At 45.6% G+C, this 20,199-nt stretch overlaps 1 protein-coding gene across 1 annotated transcript in view; it reads left to right on the forward strand.

Annotated features, from left to right (window-relative positions):
* The window catches only part of ALOX5AP (arachidonate 5-lipoxygenase activating protein), a 28,580-nt gene extending 15,672 nt beyond the window's left edge, over window positions 1-12,908 (forward strand). Inside the window, exons 3-5 of the mRNA XM_006158426.3 lie at window positions 1,208-1,278; window positions 4,996-5,077; window positions 12,467-12,908. Coding sequence (XP_006158488.1) covers window positions 1,208-1,278; window positions 4,996-5,077; window positions 12,467-12,629 — 316 coding nt within the window. The 3' untranslated portion in view covers window positions 12,630-12,908. The remainder of the gene's footprint in view (window positions 1-1,207; window positions 1,279-4,995; window positions 5,078-12,466) is intronic.
* The last annotated feature ends 7,291 nt before the right edge of the window (window positions 12,909-20,199 follow it).

The raw sequence follows: 20,199 nt of genomic DNA on the forward strand, positions 1-20,199 counted from the left end.
TTCTTTCTTTCTCTCTTTCTTTCTTCTCTCTTTCTTTCTTTTATTTTTGGCTAAAGTGCACATGCACTTGTGAGAAAGAGGCCGAGAGACAGAGAGAGAGGGAGGTGCAGAAAGCACCGCTCATAGGAATCCCTTCTCCTCTGTCTCTTCCACCTTTCAGGATTCTGGGCACATACACACCTGTGCCCAGCATATTCCTCAGGCTCCTGGGTCTGGGGCTCCAACTGCATTGTTGGCCATGTGGGACCCACTTGCCTTAATCCCCAGGCCACAGAGTCAGCCCAACCTTGCATTTTTTTTTTTCCTTCCATTGGATAGGGGGAGAGAGAGACAGAGCCAGGCATTCCCCACACTATGATATACCCCCAGTCTCTGCCAGCCCTGGATCACAAACACATGTGCATACCCAGCACATGGAGGAAGGCTTCTGGAGGGGAGCTCAGAACCTTCCCATGTGGATCAGCTTTGCAGAGCACTCTGTTACCTCCGCACCACGGTGCGGCCCCTATGTGCCTATTGTTAAAGTCAGTGAGTTTGTGGCCACTTATTACAGCAGCTAGAAGAAAATCATACAGTCAATTTGTGTGTTCATAGGAACATGGTGAGGTAAAACATCAGTGTGGTGCCTGGTTTAGAGTGAGAGTACCCCTGGGGAGTGAGGTCTGTGCCCAATACATGGTATTTCTGCTATCAGCAAACTAACTTTCTGAGCACTGGCTTTTCTGAACTGACCCTGGCTTTGTCAATGCTTGACGATCACCCTTCTTTTCTTCAGCCAAGCCTTCAGATCTGGCCGGATTTGTGCCTCTGATATAAAGGTTTCCTTACTTAAGCTCTTCTCCCCTGCCACCCTCACCCCCTGTGGCCACACCCTGCTGTCTGCATTGCTCACTTTTCAATTCCAAGAAGTGCATCGGCACAGCCAGGAACAGGAACCCTGCCAAAATGAACACATCGAGACCAAGTTTCTGATCGGCTTCACTGCAGGAACAGAGTAAATGGATTCTGAACATGTGTTTGCCTTACACCCTTGTCTGTTTCTGATGTAGCGTCTGGTTGCCACGTCCTACGGGGGAGATGTAGGCGGATTTATGAACGGGGTCTGTGCCCTTTGTGTGATGGTTTTGCATGATAGTTTCAGGTCATTTTCAGACTACATTACAATAATGTATTTTCTGATTTTCTTCCCTCCTTATTTGTTTTCCAGTCAGAACTGTGTGGATGCATACCCCACTTTCCTTGCGGTGCTCTGGTGTGCGGGGCTACTTTGCAGCCAAGGTAACTCAGACTTCCCTTTGTATGTTCTTTTTTTCTAAAATGTGTATATCGGGAGGTTCAAAGGGCAGGCGTTCTGTTGCAAAGACATTGCCTGACCTCTAGCTCCGATCCGTGAAGCCCTGGAGAGGTGAGAGCCCCCAGGAGGCTGTGTTTCAGGCATGCCCTGCGCCCGTGCAGAGCCGGTGCGATAATGCATTGCTAATGTTTGCTCCCTGGCGGCTGGTTGTGAGCTGCTGCGCTGACAAGGGTGGTTTAAGGCTAAATGTGACTCAGAATCCTTAAGCAGTGTTAGCTCAGATACAAGGGCATTATAAATGAGAGTGCCTGAGGGATCTATTCTGGGACTGCTGTCACTTCGCTCTCTTGCTAATAAGCTTCCAGCATGGTGGCCCTCCTTCAGGCATGTGTCCGGAGAGTCCCAGAGTCCCAGCTTAGGTTATCAGCAACCTAAAAGAACAGATCAACAATTAGAGTTGATTTAAAAATTAAATGGAAACCAGAGTCATAGCTTGTGGTTCCCTTTTGAAATTTAGCACCCAACAGGCGTGGCTGTGACTGGTACCATATCTAGTGGTGGCTCTCAGGGAACGAGCCAGCTTCTGTGGCCAGCAGGGTGCACATGAAAAGGCCCGAACAATTCTGCGATGAACTACCGATACTCTTCCACCTACCATGGGGTCACACCCCAATAAACCATTGTAAATGGAAAATGCTGTAGTTGAAATGCATTTAATACACCTGTCATATCCTACTTTACATGTGCATGGACCACTTACATTAGCCTAGAGCTGAGCCAAATATGTCCCCACAATGCTGGCTGACATAGCACTGTAGAGTCCAGTTGCTTACCACTGAGACTGTGTAGCTGGCTGGTGCTGCCGTCCATCCTGGGAGGGTATCTTTCCACATATCACTAGGAGGGGAAAGTACAATTCAGAATTCCAAGTCATAAGTGGAACCATTGTTACGTCAGGGTTGTCTATGTTTACCCTTATTCTAGTCTCCCTGCTTGCAACATAGAATGGGGATTATTGCTCCCTGTTACCTTTGCAGACACTTTGGTTCAGGGAGACAACCTGCCCCAAATTACTCGGCCTATGAGTCACAGGGGCAGAATAAAAGCCCAGGTCTTTTGGTTCTAAACTGTGGATGTTTCACAGATATCCTATTACTTTATTCATTTATAGAAGCAATATAGGAACTAGTACTCTTTGCCAAGTTCTGTGCCTGGATACACGGGGATAAATAAAACACAGACTGTGGTGAGCACCTACCAATTGGCAAGACAGACCACAGAAAAGTAAGTGAGAGGACACTTTATTGCCAAGAGCAAGGAGCACCGTGGAGGGAAAGAATTAGGTGCAGTGACAGAGATAAAAAGTGAGGGACTGAAACCACTTCAGGATACCATGTGGCCTCCTTCCATGCTTAGAAAACTGTCAGTGAGCTCACCATTTATTTTCCACTTTCTACCTTGAGTTAAATAAGAGACATGTCTGACATTACTTGAAAAATCAAGTCAAACTGTGCTCATACTAGGAGTTATGATTCCTTTCATGTCTTAGATGATACTGGATCTAGATGGGTGTGAAGCTGCTCTAACAAGATAAATAGGAAGGGAGTTTGAAGGTATTTTAAAGCCCTGGAAATATGTATTTTTTCTCAAAATAAGCATTAGCATTGCTGGGGCAGGGCAATGACTTAAGTGTTAGTAAGCCCTGGTTTATAAGCACTGTTTCTTATCAATTTAGCAGTATATTTCATACTGATATAGATAAGATATATATATCTATATATAAAGTATATATAGGCATAATCTATATGTATACTATATATATAACTACTATATGTAGTTGTATGTGTATTTATACAGTAGACATAGTAGTACAGTTTTCAGCCATATCTATACATCTGTAGCTATACATATTATCTATATCTATCTACATATAGCTGAAAAACACCCCAGAGATCATTCTAGTGCAAACTCTTACCTTACAAAGCAGGGTCCCATGTCCCAGAGGACAAGTAGCCCCAGAGGACAAGAGGCATGCCCAAATTTCAGAATTTTAGAGCCAGGATTTGTCCTCTGATGGGGTTCCCGGTAGCCTAGATCCACTTGGGAGACCTCAGCCATTCCTTGCATAAGGGCAATGAGCGTGGCCACTTGCCACCCCTGTTCTCTATCGGCTCATGTTGAATTGAGTTCCCACCAAAAGGCAGAGCAGAGCCCTCCAGATGGGACAACACAAGAAAAACTTTGTTCAAGGCATATTGTGAGCAGTGACAATTCTGCGAGAGAATAGGAGGAATCTCACAAGCAGTTTCTTTTGTGCTTTTATTTCTTTTTATCTGCCATGTAACAGTAGTATTTTAGAAGGCAGGTGGAGTTGTAGAAAGAAATGGTTTTGGGGAGGACAGATCAGAGGCAAATCCCAGGACACTGCCTGCTGGTGCATGACCTTGGGCTGGTTCTGAGCTTTTCTAAGCCCCAGTTCCCTCACTGTAAACAGGACCCCTGGTCACCTAGTGATCCTGTGATGATTAAGTGAGATACTGTGCAGAAAGCTCCTGCCACAGTGCTCAGAGTACATCGGACTGAGCCATATAAAACGGCGGGTATCTGACTCTTTGTGACCAGCCCAGATTTCGTATGGTGGTGGCGATAAAGCTTGGAAATCAGAAAGACCTGGTTTCAAATCCACCTCTTCCTTTGACCTCTCGTCTTTTTCTCATTTCTTTGACAAATGTTTTTGGAAAGCTCATGGGTGCCGGGCACAGAGGTGGTCTAGGAAAAGATGACAGTTCTCAGGGATTTTCTGGTCTGAACCCAAATTTCCTCATCTGTCAAATGGTGACAGTAACATACCCTTTAGCAGATGGCTGGGAGGATTGGACACCCAAGTTCCCAGAGTGCCAGGGGCAGGGCCTGGCACATAAAAAGTGCTCTGCTGGAAGCAGACAATTTGGTATGTGAATAATACTTGGAGGACTTCAAAGTGTTTTTATTCCTATGACCCTACTTTACCCCCGCCCTAATACTTAATAAATAGAAAAGCCGTAATTGACCTTTTGATGTCGATGTAAAACTAGTTAAAAACTAGCTCCAGACAACCAACCCTAGCCCTAGTGAAGCTGGGTTTTTCTAACTCCCTGCTCCGAGCTTCAGGACCACATGGGGTTATGGGGGTGTTGCTTGTTTCAGCTGCTTCTGGAGTGGCTAGAACACAATGGGAATCCTCTCTCCAGAGGTCTTTTCTCAACAGTAGCAATTATTCAGGAAAGGTTAAGCATTGTATTTAAGGGAGGCCCAGGGATGAAAGACGTGCTTTCAAGAGACCCAGTCTCAGAGCTGGGCTGTGTCCAAATCTTGGCCCCCATCCCTCCACTAGCTGGCACAGGCCCCTTTGATATCTGCATAGCTAGAAATAGAAACATTGCTATCAGTTATGTCGAAAGGATTCACATTAGGTGATGCATATGCAAATACTTTGTAACTGTGCTATGGTGTGTTTATAAGGTCATGTTACTATTACTAAAGTTCTCATCCAGCTTTAGGGCTTTTAACTGAAGTGCATGTCATTCTTGACCATCAGAACCTGTGACCCACACTAGAGTTTGCAACCAACATTGATTGCACGTTGATTGGGTTACTACAGTGCTAACACAGCATGTTTGGGCAGCTACGACTCTAACAGGGGTTTCCATCTCTCCACCTAGCTCCTGCCGCCTTTGCTGGGTTGATGTACCTGTTTGTGAGGCAGAAGTACTTTGTCGGCTATCTAGGAGAGAGAACTCAGAGGTAGGTAACTGGGACTACTGAAGAACAATGGATTGATTCATGCTTTTCAAGAAGGAACAGTAATAATGCAAAACAACATCCTGACTAGCATTTAAGGCTCTGCAGGATTATTCTGGGTCGGAAGGATAGGGCTGACTAGGATCACTCATCCTTGTCTCCCAGAAGCTTAAGGGTTCTAAAAATGCAGCTGGGGGACTGGACTCTTTTTCTCATTAACAACCTCCCACCCAGCATTGGATGTACAAATGGTGCTTTAACGCTGTGCACCACACACTCCTTGCAGCCTCACACCCTCCACTCTCACCCGTCAGAGTCTGGAGCTGGAACAATGTTTAATGTCTGGCTTTGCAGGCCTCCTGTGAGTGAGACGTCTCATTGTTTGTCTGGAGAAATGAGAACTATTGCTTGGATCTTGTGATCAGCTCTCCTGTGTGGAGATCTTCCTGGCAGATCTTTCCCAAAGGAAGAATGTGAGAAAATAAGATGCAGTAAGATGCAACCGTGAGACCACGAGACTGAAGAGTCACTAGGGCATTGTTTGTAGATGTAGCCCCACAGAAAACCCAGTGCAGCTCTTTCACGACACCTGGACTGGGAAATCTGAACTTCAGTAAACTAAATTATGATATGGCAGCAAAGTTTGAGTTCTAGTATGCAGCCAGTTCCTTAGAGATTGGAATTGCTAACACACTAGCAGGGCTCCGAGAGCCAGAAATACATGGTGGGAGGCTTCCACCTTCGACTGTAGCCTTCTCCATCATTTTCCTTCCTTGTTTGTATCCACATCCAGCTGTGTCTTTTACAGTAGCACCCTTCTCTAGTGCTTAATGGGCTCTCTGTTTAGATAGCATCCTTTAGAGGTGACAAAGGTAGTGACATCCCAGGCGGGCCAATGGTGAAAGTGCTACATCTGGGGGACCTAGGAGCCTGTGATGCTACAAGACTTGAGTGGATCAGAGGGCGAGTTGGGCTACACCCAGGAAAAAGATGGCCGTGCTTACCAACAGTTCTTTCTCCCTGCCCATCTCTTCTTCATTCCTCTCTAGAGGCATTCTTAGTTAGCCTCTTAAACCACAATTCTATCATCTCTCTTATTCTTATCAATGTGGTTCTTAATGATACTCTTTATTCTCTTTTACCCTGGAAATATCTATTGTACCTTTCCTCAGGTGCTTACCTGCTGTTAAGAGTTGAGGGGTCAGTGTCTAGTGATGAAATAAAGGAGTCTTTTCTCTTGGGTTGGCTCTCAACCCAGCCATATTCCCTTACCCCCCTCTCCCAGCCCCCAAAGTCCCAGGGGTTTGGCTCAGTCACCAGTCTCTTGAGATGCTACAGCTGCTTTAATTCTGAGGTAATTTTCAGAACATGACAAAATGTGTCCACCTACCCACAGGCTCTTTTAATTTTTAAGGTTTTACTAATTACCACCAAGGAATTAACAGAGGTGGCAAGAATAAACAGTAGGCTATAAACTTACAAGGGATCTTAAAAATGTTCGAGTTCTCTGGACCTAATTATAATGTAATTGACCTCTTAAGTCTCTCCCTGGTCTATTTCATCAGATGATAGTAAGAAGAGCCCGCCATCCCCTTGACCTACTGTCTGTGCGGATTTTAGACCCTCCTCACTTCTCCCGTAGCCATGGCAGGCGTGCATTTTCTTTCTGAAACAAAACTTGGCCTCGGAATGCTTCTTTTGTTTCTTTGTTCTTTTCCTTTTTCTTCTTTCTTTTTTTAAAATCTGGTATAGGGACATGTGCCTATACCAATGAGAGTGAGAAAGCACCCTGAGGGGAAGGGGGCATGCCTCAATCTCTTCTCCTCCATTCTCCTCTTGGGGCTTTGGAGTTGTATGCTCATGCTCCTGACATGTTCGTTAAGCTATTGGGTCTGGAACTTGAACCACACAGTCAGCCAGGTGGGATCTAGTCGCCTTAACCATTATGCCACTGGTTGGCCCCAGAATCCTTCTTTTTTTTTGGAGAGATTTTCACTATAGGGCGCGTGCGCTTGCCAGCCAGACAGAGAGAGACATAGAGACAGAAAGCAAGAAATGACCCCCCAGAGGGGATGGTCACGCCGCAATCCCTTCTCCTCCATTTTCCTCTCAGGATCTTGGGCACGTACGCACACGTGCCCGGCATGAGTTTTAAGCCACCGGGTCCAGGACGCAAACCGCGGTCAACTACGTGGGAGTCCAGCGACATAGCCATTACGCTAACTGCTGGTTCCCCAGAATCCTTCGTAATGCAGAGTTCTGAACAGAAGTTGTCATCAGTAGAAAGGGGAGATACTAGAAGTGCTTCATCTTAATCTAGGCCGAAATATAGCGCAAGACAGATGCAATCCTGAAGGGTGCTATAGTTAAATCCAAGGGGATTTTTTATTCTGCCTTCTAGAAACTAGTAGCTAATATCCTCTTCAGATGGAGACCCACTTCCTCCCTAGGTACTCCCTCTGTCTCTGGAGAGTGGACACACTTGGACTCTACAGACACCTAATTTTTTTTTAAAAGAATGATTTATTTATTTATTTAATGTATTATTATTATTATTATTATTTAAATTTGACCAGAGAGAGACAGACAGGGAGAGAGAGAAAAGGAAAATGAGAAACTAAGCTGCCAGGTCTGGGACTTGAACTACAGTTGGCCACATGGGAGTGCAGTCCTACCACCTGCCAGCCCCGACACCTAGTTTTTTTAATACCCTTGGGACCTGACTTACCCTTGGCCTCACCAGTGGAAGAGGATACTGTTCAGGGAGGTACTTCTCCAAGAATTTCTCTTCTGGATTCCAGACTGTCTCTTTCTCTTTGCTGAAGTTTCTTTGGCCTTGTCTCCTTCAGAAATTCAGGTGTCATTCTTGGCCCAATGTGTGGATAAGCCATTCTTTCACCTACAGGTTTCAGGCTGCCCAAAGGATTTTGCAGTTCTCTTCTTTACTCCTCTTTAAAGTTTATGGCTAATTTCCCGCCTTTCATCTATTCCCTGATCCCTTCCTCTCTGTTCATTTAGCTCATATGTTAAACAGCAGTTACACTGTTAACAGCAGTTTAGGATGACTCTTCATTTCTGTTCCCTTTCATTCTTAGCTATTATTTGGGCCCAAACTCTATATCAGCTAGCATCCTACTACAAGCCTATTTGCCATCTGTCCTCTGCCTTCTTTACCTGGCACTAGGCTGCTCCCTCTTCCTAGCCCTCAGAGTCCCCTTCCTTGTTGGCGTTCCCACTGAACTCCTCTCAACAGCAAGTGGCCAATGATTGGTGGTGTAATTTCTGCTGCTCTAACCCACGGACTGCCTAATTTATAAACAACATAGATTTGTTTCTCACAGTTCTGGTGACTGGAAAGTCTAAGGGAAAGGCTGTAGCGGGTCTGGTATCTGGTCAGGGCTCTACTCTGCTTCCAAGATGGTGCCTTACTGCTACAACCCTGAATGGAAGGTGGGAGGCAAAGGGCAAAAGTTTTTTTTTTTTTTTTTTTTTGTGGAGGGAGAGATTTTTGCTATAGAGCACATGCACTCGCCAGAGACACAGAGAGACAGAAAGCAAGGCATTGTTCCCCATGAGGATGGCCACACTGCAGTCCTTTCTCCTTCATTCTCCTCTTGGACCTTTGAAAATGCACACACACACATACCCAGTGTGAGTTTCAAGTCATCAGGTCTGAGACTCGAATTGCAGTCAGCCATCTGGGAGTCCAGCGATGTAACCATTACATCATCTGCTGGTCCCAAGGCCAATCTGTTTTATAGGATCACTAATCCCATTCAGAAGGCCTACTACACCCTCATCGATTCACTCCCTCCTAAAGCCCTGCATCCTAATATTATCACACTGGTGATTAAGGTTCTGCATACATGTGTTGGGGCACATAGTCAGACCATAGCCGTTGATGATTCTCGAGGCCAGTGAACTCGGTTTACCCAGCTCCTCTTTCTCTCTGGTTGCTCACTCCTTCCTCATGCATTCAGTATCTGTTGGGTAAATGTTCATTGACCACCTGCTCTGCAGCAGGTACTGTGTCAGTTGCTGAAGGAATAACAATGAATATGAAAGAGCCCTCAAGGAGACCCAAACTATGTTAAGAGTCAGGGGCATATTGCAAGACCATAAATTCCCAGCATATGGAAATAATAATAGACCTAGTTTTCAATACACTACAGGACTAAGCCATCACAGTAACTCTTCCTCCTCAGTGTGAATACTTTAGAATGTCTAGGCTCCTCTAAATGTGGACCATGGTGTTCTTTCATGAGTATTCAAGGATAGTTTTGCTTCTTTTGGAAGCTCTGGATACATCAATAGCATCAGCCTCTCTGACTGTAGTTTTCCCAGCTGGAAAATAGATTAATACATGTCCTCACAGAGTAGTTGTGGAAATTAAATGAAGTCATGGATAAAGAATGGCTGACCCTAACAGATGCTTAATAATTTTGACCTTCCCACCTATGTAGAGAGAATTATTAGAAATCAATGAACTTGTAGGAACAATAAAAGAGATGTCTTGATTGTTCAAAGGCTAATGAGGGGTACTGTCTACACTCTGCCTCGTTTCAGGTTCTCTGTGGCTTTGCTTGAGCCAGGCAGGTTCTTCATCTGCACACAGTAGGCCCACTTCTGGGACTGTGGCTCCATCTCCTAGCTTAGAGACTTGGGGATGCTCCTAATGTAGTGCTCACCTGGGGGCCCATTGACGCTTAGCCTTGCAGGTGATGGAGTCTGTGACTGAGCGCCAGCCTCCCTTACATAGGGTATAGCCCGGAAAGGGTTAAGGCACCATAGTCCCCCCTCCTATGAGAGTGATATGCCTGGAGACCTTTGAAAAAGCTTACCTAAAAGCAAGAATAGCACTATTTCACCCAGAGACATCGCCATTTCATCTTTCATGACAGTTTTATCTCGAGCATAAAACAGCTTTGCGAATCACTTTTTCTTGTTTCTGTAATGAGTAAAGGTGGCCTCGCTCATATGATAAATCTAAGTCACCACAATATTTGACTTTTCATAATTTAATTTATCCTCTGGCTAAAAAAGATCTCTTACTTAGACTCCTTTAGTTTCTTTTCAGTTCTTTACCGGTAGTAGCAGTGGTTCTGTATTAGTGTGCTTGGGCTCCCATACAAAGTGCCAAAGACTGGGCGGCTTAAATGACAGAAGTTTATTCTGTTATAGTCTTAGGGACTAGAAGTCATGATCAAGGTGTCAGCGGGGTTGGTTTCTCCTGAGGTCTCTCCCCTTAGCTTGTAGATGGCTGCCTTCTTGCTGAGTCCTTCATGGTCCCCTGTGTGTATCTGTGGCCTAATCTCCTCTTACAAGGATGTGCCATATTGGATTAGGGCTCACTCATATGACCTCATTTGACCTGAATGACCCTTTGTTTCCAAATATAGTTTCATTCTGAGTATTGGGGTTAGGACTTCTACATATGAATTTTGGAGGACACAGGTCAGCCCTTAAAACTCTTTGGAACCTTTTTTTCTTTTCTTTTTAGAGAGAGATTTTTGCTATAGGCATGTGCTTTTGCTGGAGAGACACAAAGAGACAGAAAGTAGGAAATCACCCTCCAGGAGGGATGGCCACATCACAATCCCTTCTCTTCCATTCTCTTCCTGGTATTTTGGGCACACACATACATGTACCTGGCATGCGTTTCAAGGTGCTGGGTCTGGAACTCAAACCACAATTGGCCATGTGGGAGTCCAGCGCCTTAACCACTATGCAACCCGCTAGTTCCTGGGGTTATACTTTTTTCCCCAGTGAGGAGATAGAATGCCTCACTTCGTAAGCACAACTGTAAGCAGGAAGCCAAGGAAAGAAGAGCAAAGCTGGCCAAGGGGCAACATCACCTGGTGGTGCTTCTCAGACTTGAACGTGTCTGTGAGTTCATAGAGAGTTTATCTAAATGCAGATTTTGATTCACTAGGTTGGGGAAGGAGCTAGAGTTTTTCTTTTCTTTTGAAGTTTATTTATTTTATTCATGGTAGAAAGTATGTGTGCATGCGTGAGAGATGGAGAAGCACCCTCAACAGAGTCTCATTATACATCAGTCCCCTTTCTTCAGCCCTCCAGCTCGTCAGGCACGTGGGTACCTGTGTGCATGTGCCTGGGGTATTTTCAGGCCAACCCAGGGACCTGAACCTGTAGTCGGCCACATGGCTTCCAGCACGGCAGTTCAGTAAGCTACTGACTGTGCCATGGAGGCTGGGCCAGAATCTATTTCTGTCAAGCTCCAGGCAGGTGCTGATGTTGCTGGTCTGCAAACCACATTTTGAGAAGCAGAAGCTGATACTAACCTGCTGAATGCCTTTCAAACTCTTGCTGTAGGAAAATTTAGTTACAATATGAAGTTAAGATGCCTTTCAAATAGATACAATTTTTAGCATTCAACCTGTTCACACCAACTTCTGCTGTCTTTGATTATAGCAAGGAATGGGCCTGAGAGCATTAACTGCCCTGATCAGCTCGCTTGGGTTGGCTGTTCTTGTCGAGCAGTCCTGATTGCCAAGAATGCCCTTGCTAGGGTCTCTACTAACAAGTCATTTGACTGGACTTCCCAGACATGCCAGCCCCACTCATGGCCCAGCCATAGCAGTCAGAGAAGGATTCTGCAGAGGGAGGGCAGAGGCCAGGGCAGTCTCTGCCTGCAATTAGGCGGTCACATCTCACTGGGGAGATGCCTCTTGACCCCAGCCGATGAGCTGCCTTGGCAGCTTAGGATTTCAAGCCTTTGAGAGAAGGACGTGAATGTATTAAAAAAGTCTCTCCCTGCACTCAAAAATGTAAGGACCTGTCTTCCGTTGCCCAGAGCCCAGCTCTCATTAATGTGAACGCAAGTCATTCTCAGGCAGCCTCAGGAGACTAGACTAACTATCGGATGCTGAAGCACCTTTTAGATTCTGCCAGCTTCGCTGGCTCGTTTATACTATACTTCTGACGGAGTCCTGCATTACACACACAGCCACGAGCCCAGGCTTTGCGGCCCTTCTTCAGAGGGCTCTCCATGAGTCGATGGCGCTGCTAATCCGCAGTCAGCATGCCTGATGACCAGCAGAAGCCACCACCGTCACCCATCGAGGAGCTGGTGCGAAGGACATCAGAAGCCTGCAGGAGAGCTGGCACAGCAGGGCTCTAACGAGGATGGGTTTTGAGGTCCAGGCTCTTTGAGTTTGGTTTTGAAATATGTTCAATGACTAATAATAGCTAAGACATTTCCATCCTTCATATGAAGTAAATGGGTAAATGGAGCACTGTGGAGTAAAAGGAGCTATAATTTAAACCCCATGTATCTAAAAGTGGTAACGCGTGTGTGTGAGTGTGTGAGTGTGAAATTGGCGTCATCTGTGCTGCATCTATAACACAATTTTCTCTTTCCTTCTTTTCCAGCACCCCTGGCTACATATTTGGGAAACGCATCATACTGTTCCTGTTCCTCATGTCCCTTGCTGGTATATTCAATTATTACCTCATCCTCTTTTTCGGAAGTGACTTTGAAAACTACATAAAGGCGATAACCACCACCATCTCCCCTCTCCTGCTCATTCCCTAACTCTCTGCTGCTCTCATCCAATCAATACCTAGATGTTGTCATAACTCAGCCCGTAAAGGATTCTGCTCTTCTTTAGATAGCTGTAAATCTAATGGCCATCTGAGCTTCAGAGCTGGAGTTAACCTTGCTTTTCCGGGCAGAGAGTAATTTGTGTCAGCTCCGCCCCTTGGGGCCCCAGCTTTGTTATTCAGATCCAATTTGTAAGTTTCTTGGATTGTTCTGCTCTGGGAAGCTGTTTTGTGACCAGATTTATGTTTTTCTAAAGTAAATAAAATGAAATAATTGTTTAAGTCTTCGCGGTTGAGTTTTTTTTTTTTTTTTTTTGTGATTATATCTCTATAGTTAAGCTACCAGTTTGTTTTCCTCAGCCTAAATGATGATAGTAAATACATTATCCACCTTATGAGCAAAAAAAGCTTTCCAGAAGATCTTTCATTAACCATGCAGCCCCTACACACACCCCAAATGGGTTGACATCTTTCTTAGCATTACTCTCAGCACGTACCATAATAAGCAGTTTAAAATGTGTTGTAAGGGCTAGTTGGTGGCATGGTTGTTAAGGTGTCTGGATCTCACAAGGTTGACCTTGCAGTTCATGTGCTAGACCTGGGAACTTGAGAAATATTCGGGATGAGGGACCAGCAGTTAGTGTAATGGCTATGTCGCTGGACTCCCATGTAGTCGACCACGGTTGGAGTCCCAGACCCAGTGGCTTAAACTCACACTGGGCGCGTGTGCGTGTGGGTCCAAGATCCCAAGAGGAGAATGGAGGAGAAGGGATTGCAGCTTGGCCTCTCCCCCCTAGGGGGTGAGTTCTTGCTTTCTGTCTCTCTGTTTCTCTCTGTCTTTCTGGCGAGTGCACGCACTGTATAGCAAAAACCTCTCCAAAAAAAAGAAAAAAAAATATTTGGGATACGTGTGTATATGCCCAGAATCCCAGAAGGAGGAACAAATGGAGAAACGATGAAGTGATTGTGGCATGACTATCCACCATGGGGGAGACTTCCTCTCTGTCTCTGGTGGGTTCACACACCTTCTGGAAAAGTTTTTGAAACATGCCGTAAGTCCCGGTGAAACTTAAGCTAATACTAGGCTCATTGTAAGTGTCCCCAGATACTGGCTGAACAAATTAATACATGGATGCATGAGAGGGTGGATGCGGTACAGCAGTAAAAGTCTCCCTCTGTGAGGCCGATACATGTGGAAATGGTTCCAGTTTGTGTTTCCCTGGATGTCTGGTCATGTGTCCATGATCAGGAGCTGGCTGAAGCTAGAGGTGAATTGGGGTGTCGAGAAGTTGTTGGGGGGGGACTGTCTCTCTATCTCTGTCTCTCTTGGTCATGGAAAAACAATAAATGTTTTTAAGAAGTGAATGAATCTTTGAAAAATGGATGACGGAGTCCATGGCTGGCTGGCTGTATTTAATAGAATGTCTGTGTTGAGCCATTTCTCATATTGTGGACAGATTTCTAATGATCCCACACTGTCACGCCAGGTGCCACTTGGCACGAAGAGCACAACGTGGAAGATGGCAGGGTTTAGTCAAGAGTCCAGGCACCCAACACAGAATCCAGCTCTTAGGGGAGGGTCAAACTCATCAGGACCGAGCTCCCAATTGAGGTGACCACAATAGAGCCTTGGAGCGCCCCCAGGTGAGTGCCTGATGATCGCAATCTTAGGAAGGGACACTTTCCCAGCTCTTCTCAAGCTGCCTCCTTGGGGAGCAGAGCTGGTGTGACAAGGAGTCTGGTGTGGTCTGAAGTCTGGGCCAGTGAGCTTCAAGCGCGATGTTCAAGGCAAGAGGATGTCTCAGTTCCGGAAAAGGCCCCAACTGGACCTGGCTTCCCGTACCTGTCTGAAGGTCCAAGCTGGAGCTCCTCCTGGGCTTCCACTGCCAAACCCCGTTCAGTGGCAGCTTCTTAGAATCGATTGCTTCCGGGTGATCGCCTTTGGTTTTTGCTTTCTTTAGAGATCGGCAGTGTCATATACAAGCCAGGCATTTCTTTTCTTCCTGGTGATAGGGAGGGCATGACAAGCTACGGGATTGAAGTGGCCCCTAGGCCTCCTCATGGTTGGGTTTGCCTGAGACTGAGGCAGTCCCTGGGATCCGGTCCTGGGAAAGCCAGTTACACTAGGCATGGGGTAAGCTGGAAAATGCCCAGGGGAGCCCGCGGACACCTTAGCTCCCAGAGGCTGTGCTGTCTAAATGGACAAGGCCCTCCGAGGAGCAGAGAGAGGACATGGTGTGATGGGTCATCAGAGGCTCGGCGTGGGGTGGCCAGGGCACAGTGTATGGCAGAGCACTAAGAGATTAAGGTGGTGGCAGAGGATGTGTCATTATACCGACAGGGAGGGTCTCAGGGGCAGAACTCCTGAAAGCGAAACCCCTCCTCTAGTCAGAGGCAGCACTGCAAAGTGCCAGACTCTGATTTCAGAGTTCCTGCTCCTTCCACCATCAGTCCTATGGTTTCTCCGAAGCCCCCATTTTTGCATGTTTTAAACTGGGTAATAACAGTACCAGACTCACGACAGTCAGGCAAAGCGATGGGCCAGCAGGCGACATGGTGGTTAAAGGTGCAGGATTCTCACATCGCCAACCACAACCGGGTCCCGGACCTGGTAGCTTGCTTTCTTGCTTTCTCTTTCTCTCTCTCACGAGCACAGATACCCTATAGGAAATTTTAAAATAGGGCACCAGCAGATCACATAATGGTTACATCACTGGACTCCCATGCGGTCGAGTATGGTTCAAGTCCTGGACCCAGCAGCTTCAAACTCACGTGGGGCGTGTGTGCGTGGGTGCCCAAAATCTCAAGAGGAAAATGGAGGAGAAGGGATTGCGGTGTGGCCATCCCTAGGGGAGGGGTGTGTGTGTGATTTCTCACTTTCTGCCTCTCTGTCTCTCTCTATCTCAAAGGCAAGTTCACACCCCGTATAGCAAAAATCTCTCTTAAAAAAATAAACAAATAAAATTAAATAAGTATTTTTTAAAAAGAGAAATGTTTAGTACATAGTAAGTGTTGAATAAAAATCAGTTTCTGTTTATTTTTTCACCTCCTCTGTGAGTTAAAGAGAGAGATAATACCCAATAGGGTCTTTTTTTTTTTTTTTGGAGAGGTTTTTGCTATAGGGTGTGTGCGCTCGCCAGACAGACAGAGAGAGACAGAGAGATAGAAAGCGAGAAATCACCCCCCAGGGGGGATGGTCACACCACAATCACTTCTCCTCCATTCTCTCAGGATCTTGGGCATGCATGCACACGTGCCCGGCATGAGTTTAAGCCACTGGGTCGGGGACGAGAACCATGGTCGACTACGTGGGAGTGCAGTGACATAGCCATTACGCTAACTGCTGGTCCCACCCAATAGGGTCTTGACACTACCATCACTACCACTACCAGCCCCAGCCAGCCCTGGATCAAGGATGTGCATTTGGCTGGGTGTGAACCCAGAACCCTCCCATGTGGAATTGCCTCACAGAGTGTTATGCTTTACTGCTGCACCACTGTTGGGCCCCAAATTAACTATTATTTTATACTAATATTCTATTGCTGCACAAGAAATATCTACAAACCTGGAGGCTCAGAACAACACGCATTTATCATTTCACAGTTTCCGTGGGTAAGAGGTCCTCGTGGTTTAGCTGGGCTCACCGTCTTAGCAGGTTGTCATCTGGAATTGGTCAGAGTTGTGATCTCAGCTGAGGCTCAGGATTTCCTTTTAGGCTCCCTGGTCATGGGCCAACAAGAGAGCTTCATTAGTGCGTTCTTTGTGACCTCTAGCCCTTCTATAAAGGTGTTACCTGTTTGGTCAGACCCACTCAGGGGAAGTTACTTTTGAATAACTTAGAGTCAACTAGTTGAGAGATCTTAATTACATTTGCAAAACCTTCACCTTTACCTTATCACACAAATTAGTGAAAGGAGTGAAACCATGTCCATGTCCTGCTCAAATTCCAAGGGAGAGAATTATACAGGAGAGGGAGTTATGGAGGGTCATTTTAGGACAACCTCAGTTTCCACCTCCCTTGTCTTCCAATCACAGAGGAGCAAAACAAAACAAAACAAAACAAACATGGAATGGATGTTGATATTTGGGGTTCTCAGAGCAGAAGTGCGTTATGGAGTGTGACACCTGAGAGAGTATGTCATGAGAAAGGAGGCTGGGGTTTCTTCCGCTGCCTTGCCAGCAGGGAGCCTTCTAACCTTTTTTCCTATCCCCTATGGCAAAGAGTATAGTTAAGGAATAGATGAAGCAGGACATATAATAAGTGAATTCCTCCCTCCCCTCCATTTTGACTAAAATAAGGTTATTATTATTATTATTTTTTTTTTGGAGAGGCTTTTTCGCTATAGGGCGCGTGCGCTCGCCAGACAGACAGAGAGAGACATAGAGACAGAAAGTGAGAAATCACCCCCCAGGGGGGATGGTCACGCCGCAATCCCTTCTCCTCCATTCTCCTCTCGGGATCTTGGGCACGTACGCACATGCGCCCGGCGTGAGTTTTAAGCCACCGGGTCCGGGATGCGAACCGCGGTCGACTACGTGGGACTCCAGTGACATAGCCATTACGCTAACTGCTGGTTCCCTAAAATAAGGTTATTTTCTTGATAAGAATCTCTTGGGTTGTAAAGAGATAGTCTGGCAATAGGGTATTAAGGTTTACCCCTCTCCCACCCCATGTCTTCCCTATCTGTCTTACTTCTATTGGTTTCTATAACAAAATACCATAAACCGAGTGTTTTATAAATAACTGTGAGAATGTGTTTCTCACAGTTCTGGAGGCCAGGAAGTCCAAGATCTAGGCAACAGCTGATTCAGTGTCTGGTAAGAGCACATGAATGCTTTGTGGTACATGGATGGTGCTTTCCAGTGGCATCTTCATTTGGTAGAAAAGAAAAACCCTGGTTTCTTCAGCCCCATAAACATTCAGACCGTAACTATATCAGTAAAAATCCTGCCAATCACTCAGTTATTTGCTCAAGTTCTAAAGGAGGGCACTATCCTCATTCTTGTCCTCCCTTATACCCCACAGTCAATCATTCCCAAGGTCCACCAGCCCCACCTTCAGAGTCATCCCACAGCTGCCCCTTCTTACTATCGCCACTGCTACTGCCATCACTGAAGCCGATACTACCTCCCTGTTGGGCAATTCCCTTGATCAGATATTGTGTTGTATGCCCTTGCTTAAAACCTGCCAGTGAGTGCTCACCGTTCTTAAGATAAGCCCTCAAATGTCGGCTTGGCCATCCAGGCCCTGCAGGGTTAAATGTGTCCTTCAGTTCCTGTGCAAACTCCTCCCTTTGCTTTTTTTGGCTTCAGTCACCCTTGCCTTGGTGCTGTTCCCAACAGAGAGCTTTCGACCGTGCTTGTCCCTTAAACGCAAAGCTCTTCTCTCAGACCTCTCTGGGGCCCCTTTCCTCCTTTCTGCAGTGTCTACCAATGGTCACCTCTTCATGGAGCCCTCTCAGACTGCCACATGATAAATGCATAGGGGCCCCACTCCCTCTTTGCCTCACTGACTCCTGCCCTTGCTTTACTTTTCTTCTATGTAATGATCACCACCTAGAATTAGATCAGGTGTTTTCCCCTTCACTCATTCCCTGTCTGTCTCTTCCACTAGTTTGTCAGCTTCCAAAAGGCTGGGGCTTCGCTCATATGGTTAGACGAGGCATACGATCAGTGAGTTCAACAAGTATTTGATGAACGTGAGAAAGAGTTCATTGTATGATTGTATCTATTTGTCTATACGACCATGTGGAGGGAATTATGGTGATGATGGCTATAGGGCTAGAAGCACATTTGGGACAGGGAGCCTAACAGATGTTCCCATATTTTAGTAAGCAAAACATCACTCACATAACATGTTTTTAAAAGTGCGAACTCCTTAATGCCACAATCAGAAGTATGATTTGGTATGTTTTCCCCTCTCTCTTTTTTTTCCCCCTTGTCATAGGGTGTATGCACTTGGCCGAGAGAGAGAGAGAGAGAGAGAGAAAGAAGGAAAGTGAGAAATCCTTGCCCCTGGAGGGGATGGCACATCATCATCACTTCTCCTCCATTTTCATCTGAGAATTCGGGACACACATGTACCTAGTGTGATTTTCAAGCCACTGCGTCTGTGGGTTCTAGCCTCCTTCATCTCTAGGCTACCTGCTGGCCCCACTTTTTTTTTTTTTTTTTAGGCAAGTGCATGCCCAGTGTACTCAGGGAGGTCTCCAGATCCGAACTAAGAAACTTGCCATGTGGGATTGCTTCCCAGGTGGTTGTATTTTACTGTTGCCCCACTACCTGACCCCGGAGTTCACATTCTTATTAAGAGTCTCAGGATTTCTTGAGGCACATGGCTTCCGAAGACCCTTTCAGGAGATTTTTGCTCACCACCCAATACAGTAACTACTAGATTTATGTGAGTCCTGAGCCCTTAAAATGTGACTCCTCTGAACTGAGATGTACTGTAAATATAAAATGCCCACTGAATTTTTGAAGACTTGATTTTAAAAAAAAGGCAATGCACACTGTCTCACTAATAATATTTTTATATTGAATATATAATAAAAAGTCATCACGGGGACCAGAAGGTGGCGTGGTGGTTAAGGCGCTGGACATTCCCACACCACTGACCATGGTTCAAGTCCTGGACCTGGTGGCTTGCTTTCTCACTTTCTCTCTCTCTCTCTCTCTTTGTGTCTCTCTCTCTGATCAAAATAAAATAAGTAAATGAATAAATAAAATTAAAAATAAATAATTCTTAAAAAATAAATTTAAAAAAGTCATTGCAAGGATAATATGTTGGGTTACATAAAGTGCACTATTATATTAATAGCATGTGTGTCTTTGTACTTTTTTTCGAGTGGCCACTAGAAATTGTAAATGACATAAGCAGCTCGCATTATATTCCTGTTGGACAACATTCATCTATGCATTCTGGGGGGTGGGGGGCTGGCCGGCTTGCCCTCCTTCTAAGCCCTCATCTTCATTTATGATTTCTTGCCGACAGTATTGAAAAACATGCCGATGAAAGTTACCACAAGTAACAAACCAGGCCTGTCTGAATCTGGAAACGAGTTCTTTGAAGCTTGTTACCATATGATCCTGAGAGTGTTTCATTAAGTATTTCTGATCACAGATGTGGCACATTATTAAAATATCATTTTTACGGTCACCCTAGAGGCTAGGGTTATCTGAGTATGGAGAGAGAAACAGCTTGTGGAGCCGTTGTAGGAATGAAATGACTAGAAAGCAATGCACTCAATTGCATATTGGCTCGGGGGGTTATTCTTATTAAACTGTTTAGAGAGGAGTTTCTGTTCATTTCTGCAGAATTGCTCTCCAAATTAAAAATTTGGCTTGGCACACCAATAGTCCACAGTCCCAAGAGAAGTTTATCCTCCTTTTTCCCTTGTTATCCTTGCTAAGCACTTAGATGCTGTGCTGATGGGTAGCACATATTATCTGTATGGAGCGTATGTACGAAAATTGACTGCAGCCCTGCAAATTGGCACACTCTTACTTGGCCTAAAAGAAACCAGGACAAGCTTCCAGAAAATCAGGTAGTCTAGCAAAAAGAA

This window comes from Tupaia chinensis, unplaced genomic scaffold (genome assembly GCF_000334495.1).
Source record: "Tupaia chinensis unplaced genomic scaffold, TupChi_1.0 Scaffold000597_1, whole genome shotgun sequence".
NCBI lineage: Eukaryota > Metazoa > Chordata > Mammalia > Scandentia > Tupaiidae > Tupaia > Tupaia belangeri.